Source organism: Corythoichthys intestinalis, chromosome 8 (assembly GCF_030265065.1).
Source record: "Corythoichthys intestinalis isolate RoL2023-P3 chromosome 8, ASM3026506v1, whole genome shotgun sequence".
NCBI lineage: Eukaryota > Metazoa > Chordata > Actinopteri > Syngnathiformes > Syngnathidae > Corythoichthys > Corythoichthys intestinalis.
Genome location: NC_080402.1, coordinates 25,540,495 through 25,567,431, shown reverse-complemented (window position 1 = coordinate 25,567,431; position 26,937 = coordinate 25,540,495). Strand labels below are relative to the sequence as shown.

The window sequence follows — 26,937 nt, the reverse complement described above, 5'->3', positions numbered from 1 at the left end:
CAGGTGTTTTTTGCCATTTTTGTGATAAAATGGTGCTTCCACCAATTACAATACAATTAAATCTTTATGGGCACTTGATTAAATTTCGTGTGTATGTGTGGAAAGAGCATGGTCAAATAGCGGGATGTCAGTGACATACTTGTCAAAATCTTGCTGTGCTTCTCTCATTTTCAGCTTGGTTATACTCCTCTCATAGTAGCCTGTCACTATGGTAATGCCAAGATGGTCAACTTCCTGTTACAGCAAGGTGCCAGTGTGAATGCCAAAACCAAAGTAAGAACCAAACATCTACATGCATATATTAATATTTTAGCTTTCATTGTAATTAAAGCATAACCTAATGGCACCTGGTTCCAATCGTTCATGTAGAATGGATACACATCACTTCACCAGGCAGCACAACAAGGGAACACACACATTATTAATGTTTTGCTGCAGCATGGGGCCAAACCAAGTGCAACTACAGCGGTGAGAAAGATAAAAAATAAATAAATAAATAAAAAGTTTGTCAACTATTTTGTGGAGGGAAAAAAATCCTAAATTGTATTTGCTCATCTTAGAATGGAAACACTGCTTTATCCATTGCCAGACGTCTGGGTTACATCTCAGTGGTGGACACACTGAAAGTGGTCACGGAGGAAGTCATCACTACCACAACAGTAATTGCCTCCAGCGTTTCATTTTGAGATATTAAATTACATGCATTAAAAAAAGATTGTTATCTCTATCATCTATGGCAGACAGTCACAGAAAAACACAAACTCAACGTGCCAGAGACCATGACGGAAATCCTTGATGTGTCAGATGAAGAAGGTGAGAAGGTTTTATTTGTTCATGTAACCATTGACTTTACCTCTTTCTCCGTTGTCCTCAGTGAAAATTTTGATGCAATGTTAAAAGCATTGTTTTTCATAGATGATCCTTGGATGATCCTGGAAGGTACTGGTGCATTTTGTCTGACTGCCTGGTGTGGGCACTCTCCTAATATGTGTTATCCTCCCTTCAATGGCACACCGCACGCAACGCGTCACTTTTGCTCATTAATATTCATGATGTTAGCAATTGTTGCTAGGTGGGTCAAGCTCGCGTTTGTCCCTGATACTAAATGCATGTAAATAGTGTACGAACAAGATGTTTACTGAGCTAAACCTACCAATTCTGCCCGAAAATGATGTTCCTGGTGCCAAATTCACTGGTAAAGATGTGGAAGAACATACAAATGTTCAGTTTAAAAAATGGTTTGAGTGTCGAGGGCTTAAAAAGACGGGGGGAAAAGCCGACCTGATCCAGAGGTAGCTTTTTTTATTGACACCTTTTTCTTGTGTGCATTGCCTTACACCACTGACAGTGACATTCTCCTGTTTCAACAATCTATCCACTACCACCATTTGCCCATATTTTATAAATTACATCCTCTGGTTGTCTTACGTCTCTGACTGTCCTTGGGGCTAATTTACATTGCTATTTTTGTGTAGCGATCGCAAATGCTACTCAGTGACAGCCAACGAACACTTTTATTTTTTTGCATTAATAACTAATTTAATTCTACAATTTATTTACACTTCCTCCTTACTAAAGTTGCTTTTATTTTTTATTTGTTTTTTTTTTTTTTTTACAACAGAAAAGGTAACAACTGTGGCAGCCAGATTTTAATTTTTTTCAGGTCATTCATTGTCAGACAGAAGCAGCACGGCAAAACGCCACGCTAAAAAATACGTAAAAATATCCAAATGGCTTACCTCTTCTTCCTCTGTAGGACCATGGCCCCCAACAAAATGTTTATGAAGGTGAATGGCTTCACCTTGCTGGCGTTAAACTGGTCTTTTGGACATCTGCACAAGTTGATCCATTTTTTGCATTTTTCTCCTCCGGGTTTTTGGCTTCGAGAAACTTATGATGAAAACATCCTTCATATGTCGTAATGTCTAGAGTCGTTTCTACAAGTTCCTTAGCAGTAGTGTTTACTCGGCATGTTCTTTTGTGAAAGATTACCGGAAGAAAACAAGCAGTAATAACATAGGTCGTATGTGAGGGCGTGTCTATATTGACCCACTTCTGGATTACGATGGCAGTGTCACGGTTTTAAAAATAGCATTCATGCGGTACGCTATTGAGTTTCAATGTTGTGTACTGTATGTTTAACAGCAGGTATGTACACTATTCTCTCAAACCATAGACTGTTGTTTGTGGCAATATGTCAGAAAATCGAAGTATTTAAAAAAAAAAAAATTTAAAAAAAATGAATGAATGAATGAAGGAAAGAAAGTTGCAGTTCTATTCTGAGACACCTAAACATTTAGATAACATCAGCACTACTTTTTGTGTTACTCATACTTGTATCGTAGCCTACTTATTACCTATTTAACATGTTTTTTTTAATTGAAAAGTTGTACTCCTACTGACAACAGTAATCTACTTTTAACTGCAAACGTTTAGATTGTTGCTGTGTGACAATCTTAAATTATATAACAGCACATCTGTTTTTTATACTAAAATCTCAATACTAGTTGGTTACGCACACTTTTATTTTCAGGTTGAAGTTGGCATCATAGTTTAAGAGATGACCAACAAAAAATAAATAAATAAATAAATAAATGATTTTGTATTAGGCTCTGCATCGCTCTGAACATATCCAAAACTTACAAGCAGGGCTGTTATTTTCCAATTCAAGGTCTCTTAGTTGGAGTTGCATGCCGCAAACTGAATTTCGTCTTGTGATACGGACAGCATTAGCACTAGCTAATTGTGATTATGTTAGGACCAACCTTAGTATGAGGGATTAGTATGTCAAAAAGGTGCTAATCAGCATTTCAAGGTAGACAAACAATAAAATAATGAAAATAAACAAAATGGCCTTCAAAATGTAACTTTGTTAATTCACAATGACTGAAACTACTTATGAGAGATTTAATGAAGAAAAAATGAAACTTTTAGGTCTAGCACTTCTTGTCACAGGGGGACAATGAGGATGATAAAGTACATGTGTTTCATTTTTGTTTTTTTTTCTTAATGAGTAGTGCAAACATACAAAGTTCTATTGATGCTAATTGAGGAACCATGCAAACTTGTTGCATTCACCCCTTTCAGACCCACATTTTTTCTGCAAAGCAAAACAAAAAACGCAGATTTTTACATCCAAACATCAGAACAAAGTGCAATTTTTTTGGGTCGGAGATATTTCATGCTTTTCATTGTTATTTTTAATGTTAATGTAGCGTGTTTTTAAATGAGAAATGAGCATTTTACGTTATCCTTTTTGAAGTTACATTTGGTCAGCCATTTTCAAAGAGCGGAGAATAGCAAAGCGGGCATGCAAAACCTCATGATTTGATTTTGATGGGTAAAGTTTCATCTAATCATCTCCCAGAAGTGGCAATAGCAACTAAATTCAGTGTATTCATTGGTTTAGAGACACGAACACGTCATGTCCTTCAGCAGCATGCTTAAGTCTGTAGGAGTTAAACCAACAATCTTATAGTTACTGACACTGCAAGTGTGTCTTTTGTGCAGGTGAAGACACTATGACTGGCGACGGAGGCGAGTACTTAAGAGCAGAGGATCTCCGAGAGCTTGGAGATGACTCTCTGCCAGGACACTACTTAGACAGCTTCAGTTACATGAGCCACAACCTGGACAGGTCTGAAGTGCCGACCGTACACTGAACGACACAACACAACATGACTTAACTGAAAAATTGCAAAAAGAAAAAGTGTTTCTCATTTCATTATCTGTGTGTACTTCAGAGTCTTGCACTTCGTGTTGCTTTGTCAGCCACAGATATACAGTGAAGAAAATAAGTATTTGAACAACGTGCTATTTTGCAAGTTCTCCCACTTAGAAATCATGGAGCAGTCTGAAATTTTCATCGTAGGTGCATGTCCACTGTGAGAGAGATAATCTAAAAAGAAAAATCCAGAAATCCCAATGCATGATTTAATTTGTGTGATAGAGCTGCAAATAAGTATTTGAACACCTATCTAGAGGCTAGAATTCTGACCCTGAAAGACCTGTTAGTCCGCCTATCAAAAGTCCCCCTCCACTCTATGTATTATCCTGAATCAGATGCACTTGTTTCAGGTCAATGGCAGCATAAAGACAGCTGTCCACCCCATACAATCAGTAAGACTCAAACTTGTAAACATGGTCAAGACCAAAGAGCTGTCCAAAGACACCAAAGACAAAATTGTTCACCTCCACAAGGCTGGATAGAGCTACAGAGCAATTGCCAAGCAGCTTGGTGAAAAAAGATCTCATGTTGGAGCAATCATTAGAAAATGGAAGAAGCAAAACATGACGGTCGATCTCAATCGGAGTGGAGCCCCATGTAAGATATAACCTCGTGGGGTCTCAATGATCCTAAGAAAGGTGAGGAATCAGCCCAGAACTACACAACAGGAGTTGGTCAACGACTTGAAAAGAGCCGGGACCACCGTTTCCAAGGTTACGGTGGATAATACACTAGACTTGTCATGGTTTGAAATCATGCATGGCACGGTAGGTTCTCCTGCTTAAATCAGCACATGTCAAGGCCTGTCTTAAGTTTGCCTATGACCATTTGGATGATGCAGAGGAGTCATGGGAGAAAGTCATGCAGGCATATGAGATAAAATGGAACTTTTTGGTCTTAATTCCACTCGTAGTGTTTGGAGGAAGAAGAATGAAGAGTCCCATCCCAAGAACACCATCCCTACTGTGAAGCATGGGCGTAGGAGCATCATGCTTTGGTGGTGTTTTTCTGCGCATTGGACAGGACGAGTGCACTGTATTTAAGAGAGGATGACTGGGGCCCTGTATTGTGAGATTTTGGGGAACAACCTTCTTCCTTTATTCAGGGCATTGAAGATGGGTCGTGCCTGGGTTTTCCAACATGACAATGACCCAGAGCACACAGCCAGGAAAACCAAGGTGTGGCTCCATAAGAAGCATAACTAGGTTCTAGCATGGCCTACCCGGTCTCCGGACCTAAACCCAATAGAAAACCTTTGGAGGGAGCTCAAACTCTGTGTTTCTCAGTGACAGCCCAGAAACCTGACTGATGGGTGGGCCAAGATCCCTCATGCAGTGTGTGCAAACCTAGTGAAAAACTACAGGTAATGTTTGACCTCTGTAATTGCAAACAAAGGCTACTGTACTAAATATTAACATTTGTTTTCTCAGGTGTTCAAATACTTATTTGCAGCCGTATCACACAAATAAATCGTTTAAAAAAAAAATCATATATTGTGATTTCTGGATTTTTCTTTTTAGATTATCTATATCACAGTGGACTTGCACCTACGTTGAAAATTTCAGACCCCGCCATGAATTCTGAGCGGCAGAACTCGCAAAATATCATGGTTTTCAAATACTTATTTTCTTCACTGTATTTCATAAATAAATTCTGAATATATTTTAATATTATTCTAAAAGTTAATACTCTCTCTTATTCTTGTTCTAGACATACAATAATAATTAAGATAATAAATTAATGTTTTAAATGTGCATTCGTATGTTGTTATTATTATTCACACACATTCAACATTTGACAACTTTCTTCAGACCCCAGTACCAAAGCTTCCATCAGAGGGATGGTGTTCTCATTGAGGACATGATTACCAGCCATCAAGTGAGGACAAATCATAATTAAAACCAAAATAATATACTGATACATTCTGTGAATTGTATTAAAAGACTAGCATGATTTTGCTTTTCCTAAGGTGGCAGCACTGTCAAGGGAGCAAGACAAGGACTCGTTCCGCTTAAGCTGGGGGGCTGAGCACCTTGATAATGTGGTGCTGTCCTCCAGTCTGCTGCATTCTGGGTAGGACTACTCACATGAAAACACGCACACGCTCGTGCACACATAAATAACCTTCTGATTCCTTCGTTAAATGACACTGCAGCTATGATTCAATTCCTGGGGAGTGATATGAACTGGTTGAATATATGTGTTTTAAATTATAGATAAGGCAGCTTATAGAAATTTATCATAATTGTACGTCAACAACAAAATCACTTTTTTTTAACATTTAGTTATTTTTTTCTCTTATTTATTGTCTTGTGGCTTCTGTGTGCACACACTCGTCTTTTGTGATTTGTGATGGCGTGTTGTTGTATTCTGCTTTTAGCCGTTCGTCTCCTTGCCTAGACCATGACAACAGCAGGTGATTTTCTTTATTTTGCTTTCTTTTTCTCCTCTCTTCTCCTCCTGGTCCTTTTCCTCATCTGCTCTTAAATTTGTCTTTTAATGAAAATAAAATGTTCTCCCATCTCTATATTACTCCATGCACGGTTTGCTAATGCATGATTTTGCTTAAGTGTTTCCCAGATTGGCTACTTACAGGTAGATTTTGTAATCTGATACCTAACCCATTAAGATGCAATAGGAGAGCAAAATCCTAAATTCAGATAATTAAGATCAGTATGTATTTTTTGCATTTTGAGAGCACCGTTTAATGGGGTTATTTCTTTGTTTATAGTTTGATCGACTTAATTGTACTAGAAGTTTCTTATGTATTTTGTGTTCTTACTTTTTTCTGATTTAGTGTACTGTAATTCATTGTAATATGCAGAATTAGATTTATTTATTATAATTGTTAAAGACGGCATCCTTTTCATTTTACATAATTCCATGTTGTGTTCGATATATGTTGAGAAAACTATTGTTTTTGTCTCCCAGTAAGGATGTTTAATATTTTCGAAAGAACGTTATTGTTTGCCTGCCATGCTTGCAACTAACATTGAGTGAAATGAAACTTGAAGATTGCCTTGAACCAACTGACCATACTTTTGTGTTAACTCAATGCTGATTGATAAGGGAATTTGAAGTCCTATGCTATCAATTGCTCTGCATGGAGTTCATAGTCAACAAAAGGATTGCTTTCTATACAAGCTTTTATGCTAATTCTGGCATGCACCTTGTCTTTTAGCTTTCTGGTCAGTTTTATGGTAGACGCAAGGGGCGGAGCCATGCGCGGCTGCCGTCATAATGGCCTTAGAATCATCGTGCCGCCAAGGAAGTGTTCTGCACCTACGAGGGTGACGTGCAGGCTGGTGAAGAGACACCGCCTGGCTTCCATGCCCCCTATGGTCGAAGGAGAGGGGCTTGCCGGGCGCATCATTGAAGTGGGACCTACTGGAGCCCAGTTTCTGGGGTAAGTGTGTGGTGGCGTCACTGTGAGAGGTTGTTGGCATGTGTGTAATTGGTTTCATGCTGGAGTGTTGATATTGTCTTCTTCACTCCTTCCTGTGCTGCAAATGGATCAGTAAGCTTCACCTTCCCACAGCTCCGCCCCCTCTGAATGAGGGCGAGAGTCTGGTCAGTCGCATCCTGCAACTGGGTCCTCCAGGAACAAAGTTCCTCGGGTAGGAGGGAACTACCCTGCTAAACCCAAGATCCAGTTTTCACCCAAAATCGTGTTTTTTGTTGTTGTTGTTTCTTAGGGTTTTTGTTTGTTTGTTTGTTTTTAAGTTGTCGCATCTTTTGTAATGTAATTGAAGGTATAATTTGTTTGTTTGAGCAATTGATTGTTTCCCCGAAAAAACAGTAAAACAGAGTTTCACAAGTTATTCAGCCTATTTGAAAGCTAAACCGTTAGACAGTTGGGATTGGCTTGCATGTTCGGATACCTTCTCTTGGTTTCTAGTAAAGAATTTCTTTCCTGTAATCATTTGTTCTTTCCATATTCCAATTGGTGACCGTAAAACAAAAATCAAAAAAGTGATGTCATTATCTCTGAATGACTTTTTCAATCCAACATCAAAATAAATGCCTCATATTTATATTTATTATATGGTGGCGTGGCTCAGTGGTAGAGTAGTTGTTCAATTCTCCGCCCTGATGAACTCGTCTAAGTGTCCTTGAGCTATATACTGAACCCCACTTTGCTCCTGGTGCTGCGTCACCAGTAGGTAGATGGCGAGATAGTGTAGAGCGCCTTGAAAGGTGGAAAAGCGCTACTGTATATAGACCCTACCCACCGACGTCACAAAATCACGTGCTCGCTGTATGGTTCCGCCCCCTTGTCCGTCATTTTGTGTCTGTATTATCAATGGTCTCAATTGATCGAGCAATTTATAATGCATTTCATGGAAGACCCGGTGCTTTCGGATGCCGTAAACTCACTTGATGCGTTGCATAAAAGGCGTTATGTGGAAAAGCTTCAGTTTATCCATTCGCCAGATCCATATTTGATGCCTAAATCGATGTTTTTCGACCCGCTGTCTCCGCCGTATTTGCCTGACATCTGCTAGCTAGCCTGATATGTACAACTATCTTGTCCACACAAAATCAGCCTATTCTCACGAAAGTTTGAAAAACTTTAAGAGCTTGGAGGCTTATAAATACTTCGTTGCTGGTTGGGTGAAACAGGTCCTCGTCCACGAAAATTCGGCAGGAATCTATCTTGTGCTTGGAAAGGTGAGTTACGAAATTTTCAATTCAAAATCTTTTGTTATTGCTAACATCCACTGTCAAGTCTAATGTATTTCATGTCGTTTGTCAATGGAGTTAGGGCTTTTAATGTTTATATGGTTTAGCGACAGCACTCTCACTACATACATACGTGTATGTTGTCGGCGATTAGCCTAGCAATGATCTTAATTGTGGTTGTCAGCCCAAAACCCTCTAAATATATATTAAATGCATCTTACCAGATATAAAATGACTCCTACATAATCTGTGGTAATCGTTTGGAGCCCAGTTTTCTCGTCGAATTGCAGCAGCCCATCTCGCTCTCTCCTCTCCGGGTCTCTCGGAATCCGGTAGAACTTCAAGTCTCCCCCTCTATCTTCTCTGTTATTGCAACCGACCGCCACACACGCCTTCACCATTTTGATTATTAATGTTAACGAGCAGAAAAACACATCGTAAATAGGAGGAATGTACGTAGCCGTAACAGGTAGACATGATGTGTTGACGGACAATTGGGCGGCACCAGTCAGGAGGAAGGAGTTGTGACGTCACGTGGGTAGGGTCTATAACACCATTTACCACATTTGCTATCTTAATTTTAAACTCAAATGGCATACATAGATAGTCCATAATCTTGTATTATTATTATTTATATATTTTTTGGGTGACCGATAAATTAGCATTATTTAGCCCAGTTAAATTTCCGGTGGCACTCTTGATGATCTCTTACTGCCACCGCACACTTCAACTCATTCATGTAGACCGGTAGACTGAATCCATTTTTTTTTTTTTTTTTTTCCCCAGGCCCAGTTCTAATTTAGGATTAAAAAATGTTTGTTCAAACTAAAATTATGCCTTTACCAACATTTCAAGCACCAATGTAAAATGTGCTCATGTTTTGCTTGTTTTATTGTTTATTTGTCACCATGATTTACTCCACATATCCTGTTTTGCAATTTGTTATTTAAAGATGAAAATGTTTTACATTTTCTTTCTTTTTCTTGGTTATGCGAAAGATCTTTTAATTTTATCCTGCATGATTTGCACCTGCTATTATTTGAAATTCAAGTTTGTTTGTTTTTTTGTTTTTTTGCTTTTAAAGGTGGCTCCGAGTTCAATGCACATACGACATCAGCTTTGACATACTTAAGCTTTTCTGACGATATATTTGTAATTAATTCATTTACTTTATTCTCTTTCTGTTAGTCCTGTGATTGTGGAGATCCCACATTTCGCCGCACTGAGGGGCACTGAGAGGGAGTTGGTCATTTTGAGGAGTGAAACAGGAGAAAACTGGAGGGAGCACCATTGTGATTTCACAGAAGAGGAGCTCAACCAGATACTTAACGGAATGGATGAAAGTAAGGAATTGTATGATTGTATGAAAGTTGCAGCAATGAATGTTCTGTGATTTTAAGTCGCTGTTTGTAGATTTTTCATCAAAAATGGTAATAGAAAATGTTACATAATGGCACATTTTAATATATAACATCAAGTATCATAAGACTTTGATTAATCCTACGATTCCCAAAAAGAGGTGAGTTCTCCAAAGATTTGCTGACGTATGTATGTCGTTACATCCGAGTGGAAATTCTAAAGTTCTTAGCAATTTAACAGGCATATTCTTCTGGAAAACTTTTCTCAAAATTAAAAAATGAAGTGGGCATTACATTTATAAGCACATAGTTTTGTTATCCTAAATGTTTTAACCTGGTTTAAGGCTTAACCTTAACTTTTGACAACTTTTCAAAATGACTCCGTGTTGTTAGATTTATTTTCAATTCTGTCGCCACTGTTCACTTCCTAAAACTTGAATGCAGTGGTGGCTAAAGTACTCACTTTTTTTTTACTTCAGTAAAAGAACAGATACAGGGGCAAAAAAAAAAAACTAAGTAATAATACTACTGTAATACTAACTAACTAATAAGTAAAACTACACGTATCTAAGCAAAAAATACACAAGTAAAAGCTTTTAAATTTACTTTACAAGTAAAAAGTAAAAGTATTTTCTCCCGACGCACAAACGGGATCTTAGCCAACATTCACAGAAAGAACCCGAGAATTAACTGACTGCCCAATTTTATTTAAAACTGAAAAATGGGAAAAAGGAGCAGTAAAATTGACTGCACTGTCAACAGAAGCTTAACAAGCTATAAAAACTACTTAACTTAGTCTAATAGCGGATTGCAAGCAACTATCAGGTGCATACCCCAAACTACTGTACAAGAGTGTGTAGCACCAATATGAAGCTGCACTGCTCTCACTGTTGGTTTTTATTGGTCAGTATCTTGTTCCCCTACCTAATCTTGCTTCTAGTCGTGTTGCTGCCTCTCATGCTCAATTACGGTATAGTAACGTGTAACACAGGCGAGTAAAAGTACAGATACGTGCTGTAAAATGTAGTAAAGTAAAAAGTACTTGCCTGGCACGGCCAGACTGTTCTCCCTGTATTTTTCAAACACTGTGAGAATAGTCTGGGACCCAGGCCATTAACGGCCTCTTAAGCAATCACAAAATCAACCGTCCAATCAGATTCGTTTATTTGCGTGATGTGTTCTTAACGAGTAACGTCACTCTTCCGCATCGGAAGTTGTCTCCACAACAACATAGATGGCGAACAGGAGAGCCGAGAATATGTTCCAATCCACAGTAAAATCAGTTTTAAATGACCAAAAACACATCGACACAAGTCATTGACAGCAGTCTGTCTCGCGCTAGCCATGTTGAATAAACTCCGCTCTCCTTGTATGTCTACTTCCGTGCGCAAGTCCCTCGTCGCTTTACTAACGTCACGTCCGCCCGTCGCTGATTGGTCCACTCCGCTGTCTGTTTGCTGTGGCTTGCTCCGCCCTGGAAATTTTATCCGCTGAATGGTGGCCAGACTCAATAGCTGGATCAGCGGTGAGTCTGGTGTACCAGGCTAAAAAAGTACCACTTCTTATTTGTACTGAAATAAAGTACAGAAAAACAAAAAAAAAAGTCCTTAAGTATAATAACAAAGTAGGCCTACTTTTACTTAGTCACATTGCACCACTACTTGAATGAGATCCACTTAGGGTGTCTCATATCAAATCCAATGTAACCAGAAGTTTGAAATTGTCCATAGTTAATTGTATGTATGTGTACGGGTGTGTGTGTATGTGTGTGTTGTCCTCGTGGGCCCCTGCTAAAAGCTTTAAATAGCTTCTTTGGCATGGCCTTTTCACGCATCTTATATGAATCATTTGCATATGACCAAGTACTGTGTATCTTGATGTGTGAATAAACCGAACTGAACTGAATTGAACTGTTGTTTATGTTGAGTATCTTTGAACTTCATAGAACTGGATTCCCCGGAGGAACTTGAGAAGAAAAGAATCTGCCGCATCATCACGCGAGACTTCCCACAGTATTTTGCCGTGGTGTCTCGAATAAAGCAAGACAGCCATCTTATCGGTCCGGAGGGCGGCGTCCTCAGTAGCACTCTTGTTCCCCAAGTACAGGCTGTCTTCCCTGAGGGAGCACTTACTAAGAAGATCCGAGTTGGGCTACAGGTTTGTCCCGTACATAAACTATTTGGTTATACTCGTGCGGTGGGGTTCAAAAGTTGAAAACTTATGGGGAAAATGTCACAGGCTCAACCTATTGAAGTTGACTTAGTGAAGAAGGTCCTTGGCAACAAGGCAACATTCAGTCCAATTGTCACGCTGGAACCAAGAAGAAGAAAGTTCCACAAACCAATTACAATGACAATCCCAATTCCAAAGAGCGTAAACAACGATGGTGTCGGATCTGTGTACAGCGGAGAGACGCCTACATTACGTTTGCTTTGTAGTATTACTGGTAAGTCTTAGAATTTCTGTGGGTTTTTTTTGTTTGTTTGTTTTTTACTCTGATAACAAAAATGTGTTTCAGGCGGGACAACACCAGCTCAGTGGGAAGACATCACTGGCTCTACACCTCTTACTTTTGTTAATCAGTGTGTTTCCTTCACGACAAATGTGTCAGCAAGGTAAAGCGCGTGTTTAGTCCATTTCTCTCGCTATTCAATTGAACGTGATTTACATGCAACCCAAGTAATTATACTGTCACTGACTCTTAAGTATCATTCACATTTGTAGATTCTGGCTGATAGACTGCCGACAAGTCCAGGATTCTGTTAGTTTTGGCTCTCAGTTATACAGAGAGATCATCTGTGTCCCATACATGGCCAAGTTTGTCATATTTGCCAAGACCTTGGACCCCATTGAAGCACGACTGCGCTGTTTCTGTATGACTGATGACAAAATGGACAAGACGCTGGAGCAGCAAGAGAACTTCACGGAAGTTGCACGAAGTCGAGATGTTGAGGTGCAGTATCATGGAGAGTTGGAGGTGTTAGATATAATGCTAAACCAAAATGTAATTATGCAGTGGAATGTTGAATTTGACTAAAAGATTTTGGGGGGAAAATACACTTTATTTTAAATCCTGAAACCTGGAATGAAACATGAGATTGTTTATTTTGGGGAAAGTTGATAAAACCCTAATATTGCACAATTGCAGATAGTGGTAAAACTTAAGAGCTCCTTGTGATGTAACTGACAAAATTGTGTAGATTTTTCAATGCATTATATTGATAATTTGCTTCCGATATTTTGGTTGTCTTTTACAACATGCGTACAGTAGCCATCCTTCAACTCAGTGATGAAACGAGAGCTTTTGAAATGAGTTCACTTTATTTGAAGATTGGGTATCCTCAAATACCATGTGTAATCGTGTGTTTCATAATTACACGTGTTGTGCAACGTTGACGCATGCAAGTCTTTTTTTTTTTTTTTTTTTTTTAAATAGCTTAGAAAGAATTTCTTTGTTCCAATAAATATTACTCATGATGGTGCATGTGTAGCGAATAGTGTACTTGGTGTGGTATGCATGGGCTTTAAAAGTGTGTTTAAATAATTGTAATTCATTTATTAACTCAGGTCCTAGAGGGAAAACCAATATTTGCTGACTGTTTTGGAAACCTGGTGCCCCTAACGAAGAGTGGACAGCATCATGTCTTCAGCTTCTTTGCCTTCAAAGAGAATCGACTAGCCCTTTTCATTAAAGTATGGACAGGGTTTTACACATCTGAATTCTATGCGTTTACTCAGTAAGTGAATGGTCTTCCTGAAATGATTCACAGATTAGGGACACAGCACAGGAGCCTTGCGGTCGGCTTTCTTTCACGAAAGAACCGCGCACATACCGCAGCCTGAACCACAATGCAATTTGCAACCTTAACATAACCCTCCCAACATATTCCAAGGTGAGTCAAGAATGAAGTTAAAATGATAATTAATGCAGAATTCTTCCTTTCTGAACTTTTGTACCTGTTACTGTTTTTGTTAGGAATCTGATTCAGAGCAAGACATGGATGATGAGGTAAACGAAACCATCCTGATGCACTGACAGACCAGAAATAAATATTTCTGATACCTATGATAACTCCTTTTCCTTTTTCTTGTTTTTCTTTTTTTTTACTTTCTGATGCAGAGTGAAAAGAGTGACAAGAAATGTAAGTGAATCTTTTACAGTTCATAAATTTCCAAAATATTTCGGGTGATCATCACTAGCATTACCATATACAAATCTAATTTTAGAAGTAATCTATTACATGGTAAGATTTTCTATATTCTATTACATGTCTAATTGTCACTTTCTGAGTCTAATGGTAAAAGTTTAATGCCAAACACCTAACACCACAAGGTTATTTATGTTTACGTCGGATTCAATATAAGTTTGGCGTATGTGCTTCCATTTAACATAACTCACTAATTAAGCATAATGATGAGTGTGAGTTTAAGAACAGATAACTGATCATAAAGGTTGTGACGTAATGTGTTTGACATATAAAACAGATGTATGTGCCAAGATGTACACTGTTTGATATGTTACCTACAATTGGAATGACCCTTGCTCTGTCCTTTGCTATACTAACATGTAGCTATGCTATGGCTGTGCACTTTACTTTCTCTAGTTTTCTGTATTGTTTTCGCATCCCCTCCTCTTTAAAATTTTTAAGGTCTATAAATTGTAATTATTTAAATGTACAAGTACTTAAACCAGTTTGATTTCTTATATTTAAGTTTGACTCTGACTAGTGAATAACAATATTATTTTCTTATAGTGTGGACAATTATCATTATTTAAGGAACTAGAATACATATATATATATATATATATATATACAGTCGTGAAAAAAATAGGACACCCCATTAAATATTCAGTTTTTTATTAAGACATGTTCACATATCAATGTCTGATCATGTTTTTCTTTATCTCTGGAAAAGGAAGTGATTTAATTGCAGGTAAACAACAAAAATTAACATTGTTTTATTCATTAAACCAAAGTTATCAATAAAAATGCATATTCTAACTCAGGAAAAAGTTAGGACACCCTACCACCTAATAGCTAGTGTTACCCCCCTTGGCTGAAATAACTTCAGTGAGACGCTTTTTGTAGCCATCTACCAGTGTTTTTTGAATATATATTGCTCTATTCAGAAATATTAGGAAAAATGTTCGTGTTTTGCAGAAGTGATCTTTATCTAAGCCTCTTTAACATGTAATGTTATATTTTTATTCACCTGTTTTTAAGTTAGATTTGATTACTGCACTGTAAATAACATTCCTTCATTTTTCCTCATAACTATTAAAAGCAGTGCACGCCTTGATTGTGTGTTGTTTTTTTGTTTTGTTTTTTTAATGTATTATCTGTATTTAAGTTGTTTGTACTTTATTGCACAAAATATGAGTTGAAAAGCAGATGAAATCTTTAGTTTAAATACCAGATTTCCTTTTGAGGGGGGGATTTATTAATGAGTTACAAAAAGCTTTTGTTATTTGGTTCATTTGTTGCCAGACATGACTCTCCATGTCAGTAGCAATCTTGAGAGATGTTTGTTTGTTGGTTCTTCATTCCTGTCCCTTTGTTCCATTCAATGTTTATTTTTTTTCCATGTTTTCTCTTTGGAAGATTCATTTGTTTCATTGCTTCTCGCATCAATTAGGGAACTGCTATTATATTCTTACAATTAAAGGCATTTAAACTCCTAATAAAGTTGTTGTTATCTTGGCTCTGCTTATGCTACTGTTGCTCTACTCACCGAGAGGTCTTCTGGATTAACCCCCTTTTTTTTTTTTTTTTTAACTTTTGGTCTGTAAAGACTTCCTTATTCTCTCTCTTGTCAGCCCTTCTCTGATTTCTAAACTCCGTCCGGCTTTTAACAGCATTGTCTTGATGAAATTTTTCTGATGTCTCTCCTCCCCCCTTCATTTGTCCCGTATGTTATTTACCTTTTTTGTTGGCTTTTTTTTTTTTAACTGAAGATGATGAATCAGAATCAATGGAGACATTCTCACTGAAAACAAGTCAACCTCTGGACCCTGCAACACTTGCAAGTCCAGATCTTCTTTCTGACATGTCAGATATAAAAATTCCCATTTTGAATACAGAGCATTCTGATCACTTCAAAAATTCAGAGGCAGACGGTTCTAGGTGGAGTGAAGAAAATGAAATTCTGCCCAACTATGAACTCGAAGAGAGGCATGTAAAGGTTGGAGAGATTCAAAGAAACCAGACTAAAGATCAAGAGCAAGAAGACAGTTCAAGAAAAGCAAAAAAGTTATCGATCTTTGAGTCAGGTCAAGAAAGGAAAGTTGAGACAAAGAGCACTTTAGGCAGACTCCCCACAGAGGAAAGAGACATGAGACCCATTGACCCATGCCTTGTCATTGAGACAAAATTGGAACAGCAAGCTGCATTGATGGGTGATTCAAAAGAGGAGGTTGTCCAAAAAAACAGTGAACAGCTTGTTGTGAAGTCTGATGTTAAACGAAGGCCGCCAGACATCAAGAAACCAATTAGGAGAAAGCTACGAGACAGAGAGCAATCTGGATATAGTAGCTCTGAGGGGGAGCTTGAAAGGATGAGCTCTGAGGAGTCTTTAGACGGGGATGTTGTTCTGAATGAGAGTTGCTTTGTGCTTGAGTCACACTTAAATCCACCAGCTTCCCCACGAGTGGTTGAAACACCTATAGGATCAATAAAAGACCGAGTTAAAGCCTTACAAGACAAAGTTGAAGAAGAAGAGAGCCAAAAACACGCTCCAGTACAGCTTTCCAGATCATCCCTTGCAAAAACAAAAATGGAGCGTGAAATGCCAGAGCTTCCCCGTGTTCCTAGATCCCCAAGATCTCAAACAGAAAGATTAGAAGAGACTATGTCTGTCAAGGAACTAATGAAAGCATTCCAGACTGGCCAAGACCCATCAAAAAATATATCAGGGCTTTTTGAACACAAAGCTTTGGCTCCTTGTGATACCACGCAAACAAGTAAATCAGCAGATTTTAAAGAAAGTACAGAGACTGAACAAAGTCCAAAATCCCAAACAAAACCCCAAAGTCACAGCATTCACATTCCCTATAATGATAATGACTTTCAAAGAGATGACAAAGCTGACTGTGGAAATCAGCCAACGGGCATACTTAAAGATACGTCCAAAGAATCACTTTTATTTTCCAACGTAAATGTTGGAAAGACTGTCACATTTTGTGATGATAGAGGCATTAATCCATGCACAAAGTCAACTGATCCTAATGAAAAGGAAAACATGTCTGTTAAGGAGCTAACAAAAGCATTTCAATCCGGGAAAGTGCCTTCAAAAAGTCAAGAGGGGCTTTTTGAGTCGAACTCCATCACTACTACAGATATTTCAGAACCAGATGAAATCGATTTCACTGAAGATACAAGCTCACATGACGCAAAGTATCAACTTCAATCTGCAAACTTGAAGTCCCATGATGCAACACAGCTAATCACCGATACTGTTAGTTTTGGAAAAAAGGAAGATAATGTTGATGAAATTCAGCATAGTCCTCAGAGAGGACTATTAACAGACAGAGACTGGGAAATGATGCAAATTGGAGAACAATCTATCAGTACTGGTCCAACTTTATCTGAAGATTTGCAGATAAGCCCTGACCGCAGACCTTCTGAAGATTTCAGTGCTGATATAAAGGCTGAGCTTGAAGAAAGTCCCGAGTACCAGCTATTTAAACAAACAGCCACAGCCTTAGATGTGAGAGTTCAACTGGTGGGATCCAATGACGGGACTTCGGTTAATAGTCTACAAATATGCCCTTCATTAGGCGAAACTATTTCACTTACTGATAATGAAATGATTGATGAAGGACTTGCATTTACCCATCACATGAACGATGATGATGAACTTAAAGAAATGACAGTTGAAGAACCACTACTTGAAGAAGTCCACATTGGTAGGAAAATAGATAGGCCGGCATGCAAATCGGCAAAAGATATGTCAGGAATGATGTCGTTAATGAACACTGACTTAGATCAGTTTGTACAAATGAGTCCGGCAGCAAATCAGCAACCCCAAAATGTTATCAGTGAGGAAAATTTTGAACAAATTATCATACTTAAGGAAAAAGATATCTGCAGATTTTCATCTGATAATATTGAATTTGGTAAAGAACAAGAAACTGATAGTAGAATAAAGAAAGGTAATTCATTGAAAATGGAAGCTGAAGAAGCAACTGCGGAATGTGAAATACCAAAATGTGCAAAAAGGAGATCTGGGTTGTTATCGGTTCAAAATGATTTGGATTTGTTCCTAGAGTCAAGGCCAAAGTCTAGGTGGCCAGAGGAACAGAATAATTTGAGGGAGGGGATTGAAGAGACAGTTTCTAGACAAGACAATAATAGTAAGAATTATTCAAGTGATGGACAGAACTACAAAGAACTTACAGGGACCCTGCAAGTGAAGAATCAGATGCCTTCATGCTTGCAGGATGAAGAAGTGAATGATGAAGGAAAAGAGGATTCAACAAGTGATCATGGAAGCTGTGCTCTGTTTTTACAATATGATCATGGAACTGAAAAAATCACAACTGAGGAACCGCTCCTTCAAGAAGTCCAGACTGGCAAGAGAAGCGATTACCAGCAGCCTGTAACACTGAGAGATATGTCAGGGTTGGTGTCCATAATGAACACTGACATGCATCAATGTCTAGAAACTAGGCCTGTAACGGATCAATTCCCACAAGAGGATATCACTGAGAAAACATTTGAAACTATCCTTATAGAGGGACAAGATAATGACATTCACCTACTTCCTTCTAGTATGGCTGACTTTGGCACAGAACAGAAACATTTTGAAGAAAATGATAGAAGAGAAGACGTAAATTATGAACCACCTGGCTCCAATTTGGGCAATGACTGCGAAGAACTTTTAGTGGCCACTCAGATGAACAGTGATAATAAAAACATCACTACTGATGAAACAAGACTTGAAAAAGTCAACTATGGCAGGAAAACAGATAATCAGGCACCCACACCACTGAAAAATATGCTAGGGTTAGTGTCCATGTTGCAAACGGAAATTGATCAATCTGTCGAATCTAGTCCTGTAACAGGTGGACTGCTACAAGAGGAAATCCTTGAAGAAAGTTTTGAACAAATAATCATAACAAAGAAAATAGAAAAAGAAACCCACCCACTTTCTTCTGATGAAGCTGATTTTAGCACAGAACAAAACCATTTTGAGGGAAATGATCAAATTGAAGGCAAAAATGAGACTCCTCATTCCAATACAGGCAATGACTATGAAGGACTTTTAGTGGCCCCTCAGATGAACAGTGATAATGAAGACATCACAACTGATGAACCACAAGTTGAAAAAGTCTCCAATGGCAAGAAAACAGATGATCTGGCACCCACAGCATTGAAAAATATGTCAGGGTTAGTGTCCATAATGAAAATGGAAATGGATAAATCTCTTGACTCTACTACTGTAACAGATCAACTAACACAACAAGATATACTTGAGGACACTTTTGATCAAATTATTCTAACGAACGGAAAAGAAAAGGACGTCCACCTATTTAGCTCATATAAGGCTGGGTTTGGCACAGAACAGAAACATTTTGGAGAGGATGATAAAATTGAAAACGAAAATATGATGCCTCGTTCCAGGTTGAGCAGTGATTATGAAGGGCTTATAGTGGCCCCTCAGGCGTACGATAATGAAAAAATTACAATGGTTGAACCCCTTCATGAAGAAGTCTGTATTGACAAGAAAACCAAAAGCCAGGGATCTACAGCAGTGAAAGATATGTCAGGGTTAGTTTCAATATTGAAAAAGGAAATGGATCAATCTCTCGAGTCTAGTACTGTAACAGATCAACTACAACTACTGCAAGAGGACATCATCGAGGACAATTTTGAACAAATTATCCTAACGAAGGAAAAGGGAAAAGACCTTGTCCCATTTATTTCTGGTGAAGCTGAGTTTGGCACAGAACAGAATCATTTTGAGAAACATGATGAGAAGGAAGCTGAAAATAAATCACCTCGTTTCAGTTTGGGCAATGACTATGAAGGACCAGTGGCCTATCAGATGAACAGTGATAATGAAAACGTCGCAACTGATGATCCAAGACTTGAAGAAATTTACATTGGCAGGAAAACAAATGATCAAGCAACCAAAGCAATAAAAGATATGTCAGGGTTAGTCTCTATAATGAATAACGAAATGGATTATTCTCTGGAATCTAGTCCTGTAACAGAACAACCGTTGCAGGAGGAGATCATCGAAAACAATTTTGAACAAATCATTCTTACGAAGGGAAAGGGAGAAGAAATCCTCCCATTTATGTCTCAGAGGGCTAGGTTTGGCACCGAAAAGAAGCATTTTGAAGAACATCATGAAGATGAGATGCCTTGTTCCGGTTTGGGCAATGACTATGACAGATTTTTTGTGGCCTCTCAGGGGGACAGTGATAATGAAGAAATCACAATGGATGAACCACAACTTGAAGAAGTTCGTATTGGCAAGAAAACCAATAATCAAGAACCTGCAGCAGTAAAAGATATGTCAGGGTTGTTGTCCATAATGAAAACAGACATGGATCTATGTCTCAAATCGAGTCATGTGACAGATCAACTGCAACAAGAGGATATCATTGAGGAAAATTTTGAACAAATTATTCTAACCAAGGGAAAGGGAGAAGACGTCCTCCCATTTACTTCTCAGAAGGCTGGGCTTGGCACCGAACAGAAACTTTTTGAAGAACATGATAAGGATGAAGATGAGATGTTTTGTTCCGGTTTGGGCAATGATTATGAAGGATTTTTAGTGGCCTCTCATGTGGACAGAGATAATGAAGACATCACAATGGATGAACCACGATTTGAAGAAGTTCATATTGGCAAGAGAACCGATAATCAGGGACCTGCAGCAGTAAAGGATATGTCAGGGTTGGTGTCTGTAATGAAAACAGACATGGATCAGTGTTTCAAATCTAGTCCTGTGACAGATCAACTGCAACAAGAGGATATCGTTGAGGAAAATTATGAACAAATTATTCTAACGCAGGGAAAAGGAGAAGAAATCCTCCCATTTACTTCGCAGAAGGCTAGGTTTGGCACCGAACAGAAACTTTTTCAAGAACCTGATAAAGATGAAGGTACGATGCCTTGTTCTGGTTTGGGCAATGACTATGAAGGATTTTTAGTGGCCTCTCAGGTGGACAGAGATAATGAAGACATCACAATGGATGAACCACGATTTGAAGAAGTTCATATTGGCAAGAAAACCAATAATCAGGGACCTGCAGCAGTTAAGGATATGTCGGGGTTGGTGTCTATAATGAAAACAGACATGGATCAATGTCTCAAATCTAGTCCTGTGACAGATCAACTGCAACAAGAGGATATTATTGAGGAAAACTTTGTACAAGTTATCGAAACAAAAGGAAATCACAAATACATCAACCCATTTGCTTCTGATAAGACTGAATTTGGCACAAACCAGAATGAGTTTGAAAAAAACTATATAAGAACAGAAAGAAGTAAGACACCTTGTTCCGGTTTAGATGATGATTACGATAGACTCTTAGTGGCCTCTCAGAAGAACAATGATAGTGAAGTATTCACAACTGATGATTCACTACTTGAAGAAGACCATAGTGGCAAGACACCTGAAAACCAGGATCCTACAGCAGTGACGTATATGTCAGGGTTAGTGTTTTTAATGAAGAATGACTTGGAGCAAAGTTTAGAAATGGGGTCCATACCAGATCAACCACAGCAAGAGCATATAACTGAGAAACATTCTGAACAGTTAGTCTCAACAAAGGGAAATGGGAAAGCTGTTTATCCATATGCCTCTGATGAAATTATGTTTAACACAGAAAAAACTCTGATAACACAAAACAGAAATCGGACACCTTATTCTAGTTTGGAAGATGAACATGAAGAACTTGCCGTGGAAGACATCACAGTTGATCAATCCCAATTTGAAGAAATCAACTTTTACAGCAGTGTAGACTACCAGGCAACCAGAGCAGAGAAAGATATGTCTGGGTTAGTGTCCATAATGAAAAATGACTTGAAAGATGACTATGAAGACTGTAGAGTTACCACTCAGATGAAAAATGAGAATGACAAAATCCTAGTGGATGAACCACTATTTGAAAAAGTCCATGTTGGCAAGAAAACCAACAATCAGACACCCACAAAAGTGAAGGATATGTCAGGGTTGGTGTCTTTATTGAAAAATGACTTAGATCAATGTCATGAAACAAGGACTGTACCAAATGAACCACTTCAAGTGAATATAACTGAGGAACCCTTTGAACAACTTATCCTTACAAAGGGAAATCCAAAAGAAATTCACCCTCCTCCCTACAATGACTTTGCAACAGAACTGAAACATTCTGAAGAAACTATCGGGAGACAAGAAGAAAATAGGGCATGTCCTTCCAGTTTGGAAGGGGACTGGGAAGCGCTTGCAGTGGCCCCTCAGATGGACAATGAGAATGATGACGATAATGATCATGCAAAGATGGAACATCGTTTGTTTGAAATAAAAACAGCCAAAGACACAGAGAATGAATCGGAAGAATCCAAAACCACCAAAGACATAAAAGGAATTTCTGGGAAGTTGACAGCCAGCTTAAGTGACTTGAATAAAATCACAGCGGGCAATTCTGTGGCCACCTGTCCAAAAGAAGAAAATTATTTTCATGAACAAGACCATGTAAATCATTATGTTGTTCTAGATGGCATTATACATGAAATAGATAAGGGGCAGGCCATCACTAAAGAGTTCACTATGACAAAAGAATTGATGGACCAAAAAACGTCCTATCAACCATCTACTGTTGCAAAGGAAGCACCAGGCATGATATCATTGCTAAAGAGTGACTTAGACCAATATCTGATGGATAGGCCAGTGACATATCAGACTCCAGAAGAGGACTTTATTGAGGATAAATTTGAACAAGTTATTCTTACTAGAAATCAGAAATCCTCAAGTGACGAGAAACCTAGAAACTCAGACAAGCAAGCTAGAGAGACACAGATGCAGACTCATGTGGGTAAAGTCAAAGAAGTGGTGTCAAGTTCAGTTAGTGAGGCACCATTCCAGGATGATTCCACTGATGAAAAGAAATGCAGAACAGAATCTAAAACTGAGAGGGATATGTCGGGCATGTTGTCACTCCTTGGTTGTGAATTAGACCATTATATAAAGAAAGAACCAGTGCTTACACAATGCTTCCCAGCAGATGAGGTAGTCCATGAAAAGTGCAAACAAACAATAATATCTAAAGACATCGACAAAGAACCATATGCATTTTCACCTGAAAATAGCACTATGTTTTCAAATGATGCCATGTCAAAACAAAGTAAATGCAAGACCTATTTGCATGAAGATGAAAGTTGTGAAAGTTTCCCAGCCAAAGAGGCTGCATCGAAAACGTATCCTACCAATGACTCAAATATTAATGACCACAGTGATAGTACTGTGAAATTTGCAAAGCCATATGAAACGATGGGTGAATACAACAAAGAATATATAGATACCAATTTTGGCACATCTACACCACAGAGGCCAGCAGATTTAAAGAACCTAGACACGGTCAGTTTTGATGAAACAGTTAAAGAGCTTTATCCACATGACTCTCTCGAGGGAAGTCCAATTGTGGAGGATATATCTTCAAAGAAATCACCTGATTCCATTGAGCCAAGCCCTACTAGAGAATCTCCTTGTCCAGATTCTCTCGACGGCAGCCCTACTATTTTAGAGGGTAACGGAGACAGGACATTGTCAGCCACGAGAGAGTCTTTTGACACAAATATTTGTGAGGATGACTTTGAGTCAGAAAACAACACAAGCGAGGGTACTTCCAAAGTAAATCAAGTTACCCCAGAGGAGGAGATGTTTAAAATGGCTGCAAGGATAAAAACGTTTGATGAAATGGAACAGGATGCTAAAACCAAGGGTGATACTTTCCAATATACTCCATCACAGACAAATGATGATGAGTATGTTGAACAAGATATAAATACTGCTCCAGCTATGACATGTTCTTTACAAGATACACCAGAGGAATATATAGAGGAAACATTTGCAGGAACTGATATTGGTTCAACTCTATGCAAAGAGAGGGTGCAGTTTGAACTCCAAAAAGATACAGAGGACTTCTTTACAGGAAGTGAAGAGTCTCGACCCATCAACATCAAATGCCAATTTGACAATGAAAGTAATTCAAAGAGTGGTGCTGATGAAACACATTTTTATAGCTGTGTTACAGATGAGCTTAATGCGGATAATGACAACGATAACCTACTCCAAGGTCCGTCTCAAGAAACCCAATGTATTACATCCAAGTGTGACCATTCTGTCACCCACTCTGGGCAAGCCGAAAAACAGGAGCATTATTATCATTATTCAGAAAACAGTAGAACATTTGATCAATCACCAGCTCAATCACCAAGTGATGACAAAACCCCCGATCATTTTCAGTTTGAAGAGGGAAAGTTATTTGAAATGACCAGAGGCGGTGCAATTGATTTGACAAGAAGGAGTGTTAATGAAGAGGTCGAAGGGTATGCATTTTTTCAAATAAAGGGGCATCCAGTTGACGATATTTTTACCGAGGAGACTGGGCAAGAGCAAAGCAGATTGTCAAAATTCCACAACAGTAATTCAATTGTAGAGGATATCCAACAGAAGACAACAGAGATTTATGTTCCTACACCCAAACCTCGAACTTTCGTAACAACTTCATGTGAGAAGTCAAAGAGTGACAAGCATCTTTCTGATGCTGATCTTGGTAGCTCAACCGAAGTTCAGCTCGGTTCACCAACAGGGATGGACAAGCTAAACCTTATTCAAGGGGATGACAACTATCTTGACTCTACAATAGCCGATCTTCAGGCAAGCACAAAGCAAAGTTGTGAATTACTATACTCCTCTGCTGATGAGGATGATGAGGATGATCAGTGTTCTGTCATTGAAATGTCTTTTTCAAATGCACTCCGTGATGTCAATCAATGCAGCCAAACAAAGAAGGGTAGTAACTTAAAAGTGGGAAGCTCTCCAAGGGACTCTGAGCCTGATTTGTCAAACACATCAGTAGACCCAATAATGATTCGGAGAACAAGATCTGAGACAGGTGATGATCAAAGTAAAGTCTCAAGTAAAAACAGCAGGAGTTGTTCTGACAGTGCTCAATCCACATATGAATCAAGTCTTTCCTCGGCTAAACCTCTTCCATCATCGAAACAAATGAAAGGAATCGTTATCTGTAAGAATGAAGAATCGTCAATTTCTTTGGATACTGATGACATCAGCAGCTCAAGTCACAAAAGTCCAGATTCTGTTATCTTTATGTACGACATCCCAACCTCAAGCAGTTTAGATTTGGACCCGTTGACAGCTGTGCAGCCATCTTCTGGTACAGCTGATGTGTTTGAATCTAGGCCTACCTGGGATGACACAGTGGAAACTCAGATGGAGAGACTCACCGATGAACCATCTCCACAATGCATGGCAGGTATGGCCAGGTCTACATGGGCTTTTGCTTCATAGTTCTCCCTGGCAGCAAGAACTCTTTCTTCTTCGTAAGACCATTCTGGCATTAAGTGTGTGCATGTTGTGGTGTTTTTTGCATGTTGGTGAGTTACTTGTCCATCTCATCTGTCCGTGTCCTATCTCAAGATTGAATGGTCATGTTGGTTTTAGATGACAAGCTTAATCTGATGCAGACCATTGGTATCTCTGATACTAATTCAGCTTGACTAATATTTCAAAATTTCATCTGCAGATCTTGACCATATAATCATATTTTAGAAATTCTTTAGATACATAAATCCAACCTTTATCTTTCATCGCTATCAACATAACATTTTGTCATTATTTCAGTTGTATTACAATCTTTAAAGCCACAGTCTTCTGAAAACTACTCGTCTTTACAGACTATAATGTGTACAAGCACTGTTAAAAATATATATGTTGTCTTACTTTGGTGGTGTTTTTAGTGGATTGGCAGGATGATGCTGACAGGAAAGAGGAAACATTAGCTATCATTGCCGATCTCCTTGGCTTCAGTTGGACTGGTAAGCTGTCATTTCTGTGTGTTTTACGTTATTCCATATATATATAAACTATATCATTGTGTTGTTTAATAATGTAAAACAATCAAATGAATATTATTATTTTGTCAGCAAAAACACGCTCAGTATGCATTCATAATTTGATTATTCCTCCCCCCCCAGAGCTGGCAAGGGAACTGGAATTCAATGAGGATGATATTCAATTCGTTAGGTCACAGAATCCCAATTCACTTCAGGAGCAGAGTCATGCCTTGCTTCAACGTTGGGTTGAACGGGAAGGCAAACATGCCACAGGTACATATTACCTGTATATCAGCCTCAGTTGAAAAGACATATTAGCATTTTTTTTTCCAACTCTTTATAATGGAAAATACTGTAACACGCATTTAAAAACTGGATCTATATATACTGTATACCCTAATTTTCGCACTATAAGGCGCACCTGACTATAAGCCGCAGCCCACCAAATCTGGCACGAAAACGACATTTGTTCATAGATAAGCCGCACTGGACTATAAGCCACAGCTGTCCTCACTGTATCATGGGATATTTACACCAAAAGATATTAACTGGTACAACCTTATTTGACAGCGGCATCATACGACCGACTGTCATAAGACCAAATGAACCATCATTAAACTTTGAACCAATTAGTGCAAAGCTTTATTGCTTCAAGAAGCTTCATTTGGCCATCACTGCTCCCTTAGGGGAGACAGTCAACCTCTGCTGCCACCTGCTGTTGACTGTTGTCATCCAACATGCCTCTTAGCATGCGTTGCAGCGCTACAGATGTAAACAACAATCAAAAATCGTGTTCTGTTCTAAATATTTCTTCAGTTACTGTTCCAATTGTTTCATCAATTGCTAGTTATGGTATTTGCTAACTCTTTATTTGACAGTGGTGCCATAAGACTGTCATTACACAATCATAATTATGACATTTCTCTGTCCTGAGCATTCATGAATGCTTATAACAGATGTCATTAAGTGTTTTCCGGCAAATGATCTCACTTTTGAATAGATGCAAGAGATCCAAGATGGAAAAAAATTGAGTTAGTGACATAATTTGCCAAATGACACCTAATGACATAAGCATTCAGTAATGTCCATGATAGTG

At 38.5% G+C, this 26,937-nt stretch overlaps 1 protein-coding gene across 10 annotated transcripts in view; it reads left to right on the top strand.

Annotated features, from left to right (window-relative positions):
* LOC130919997 (ankyrin-2-like) overlaps positions 1–26,937 on the top strand; it is a 127,560-nt gene that overhangs the window by 64,993 nt on the left and 35,630 nt on the right. For 5 of the 10 annotated variants that reach the window (XM_057842703.1, XM_057842699.1, XM_057842701.1 and 2 more), the window contains 21 exons: positions 175–273; positions 370–468; positions 561–659; positions 741–813; positions 916–939; positions 3,511–3,637; positions 5,539–5,605; positions 5,697–5,800; positions 6,108–6,143; positions 6,909–7,133; positions 7,246–7,344; positions 9,599–9,753; positions 11,714–11,925; positions 12,007–12,214; positions 12,287–12,383; positions 12,493–12,721; positions 13,336–13,461; positions 13,539–13,661; positions 13,745–13,777; positions 13,889–13,910; positions 15,725–25,613. In XM_057842703.1, coding sequence (XP_057698686.1) covers positions 175–273; positions 370–468; positions 561–659; positions 741–813; positions 916–939; positions 3,511–3,637; positions 5,539–5,605; positions 5,697–5,800; positions 6,108–6,143; positions 6,909–7,133; positions 7,246–7,344; positions 9,599–9,753; positions 11,714–11,925; positions 12,007–12,214; positions 12,287–12,383; positions 12,493–12,721; positions 13,336–13,461; positions 13,539–13,661; positions 13,745–13,777; positions 13,889–13,910; positions 15,725–25,296 — 11,829 coding nt within the window. In that variant the 3' untranslated portion in view covers positions 25,297–25,613. Of the gene's footprint in view, positions 1–174; positions 274–369; positions 469–560; positions 660–740; positions 814–915; positions 940–3,510; positions 3,638–5,538; positions 5,606–5,696; positions 5,801–6,107; positions 6,144–6,908; positions 7,134–7,245; positions 7,345–9,598; positions 9,754–11,713; positions 11,926–12,006; positions 12,215–12,286; positions 12,384–12,492; positions 12,722–13,335; positions 13,462–13,538; positions 13,662–13,744; positions 13,778–13,888; positions 13,911–15,724; positions 25,615–25,756; positions 25,824–25,982; positions 26,115–26,937 lie in introns of those variants that run through there. The other 5 variants (XM_057842706.1, XM_057842708.1, XM_057842700.1 and 2 more) reach the window with 5 other exon arrangements.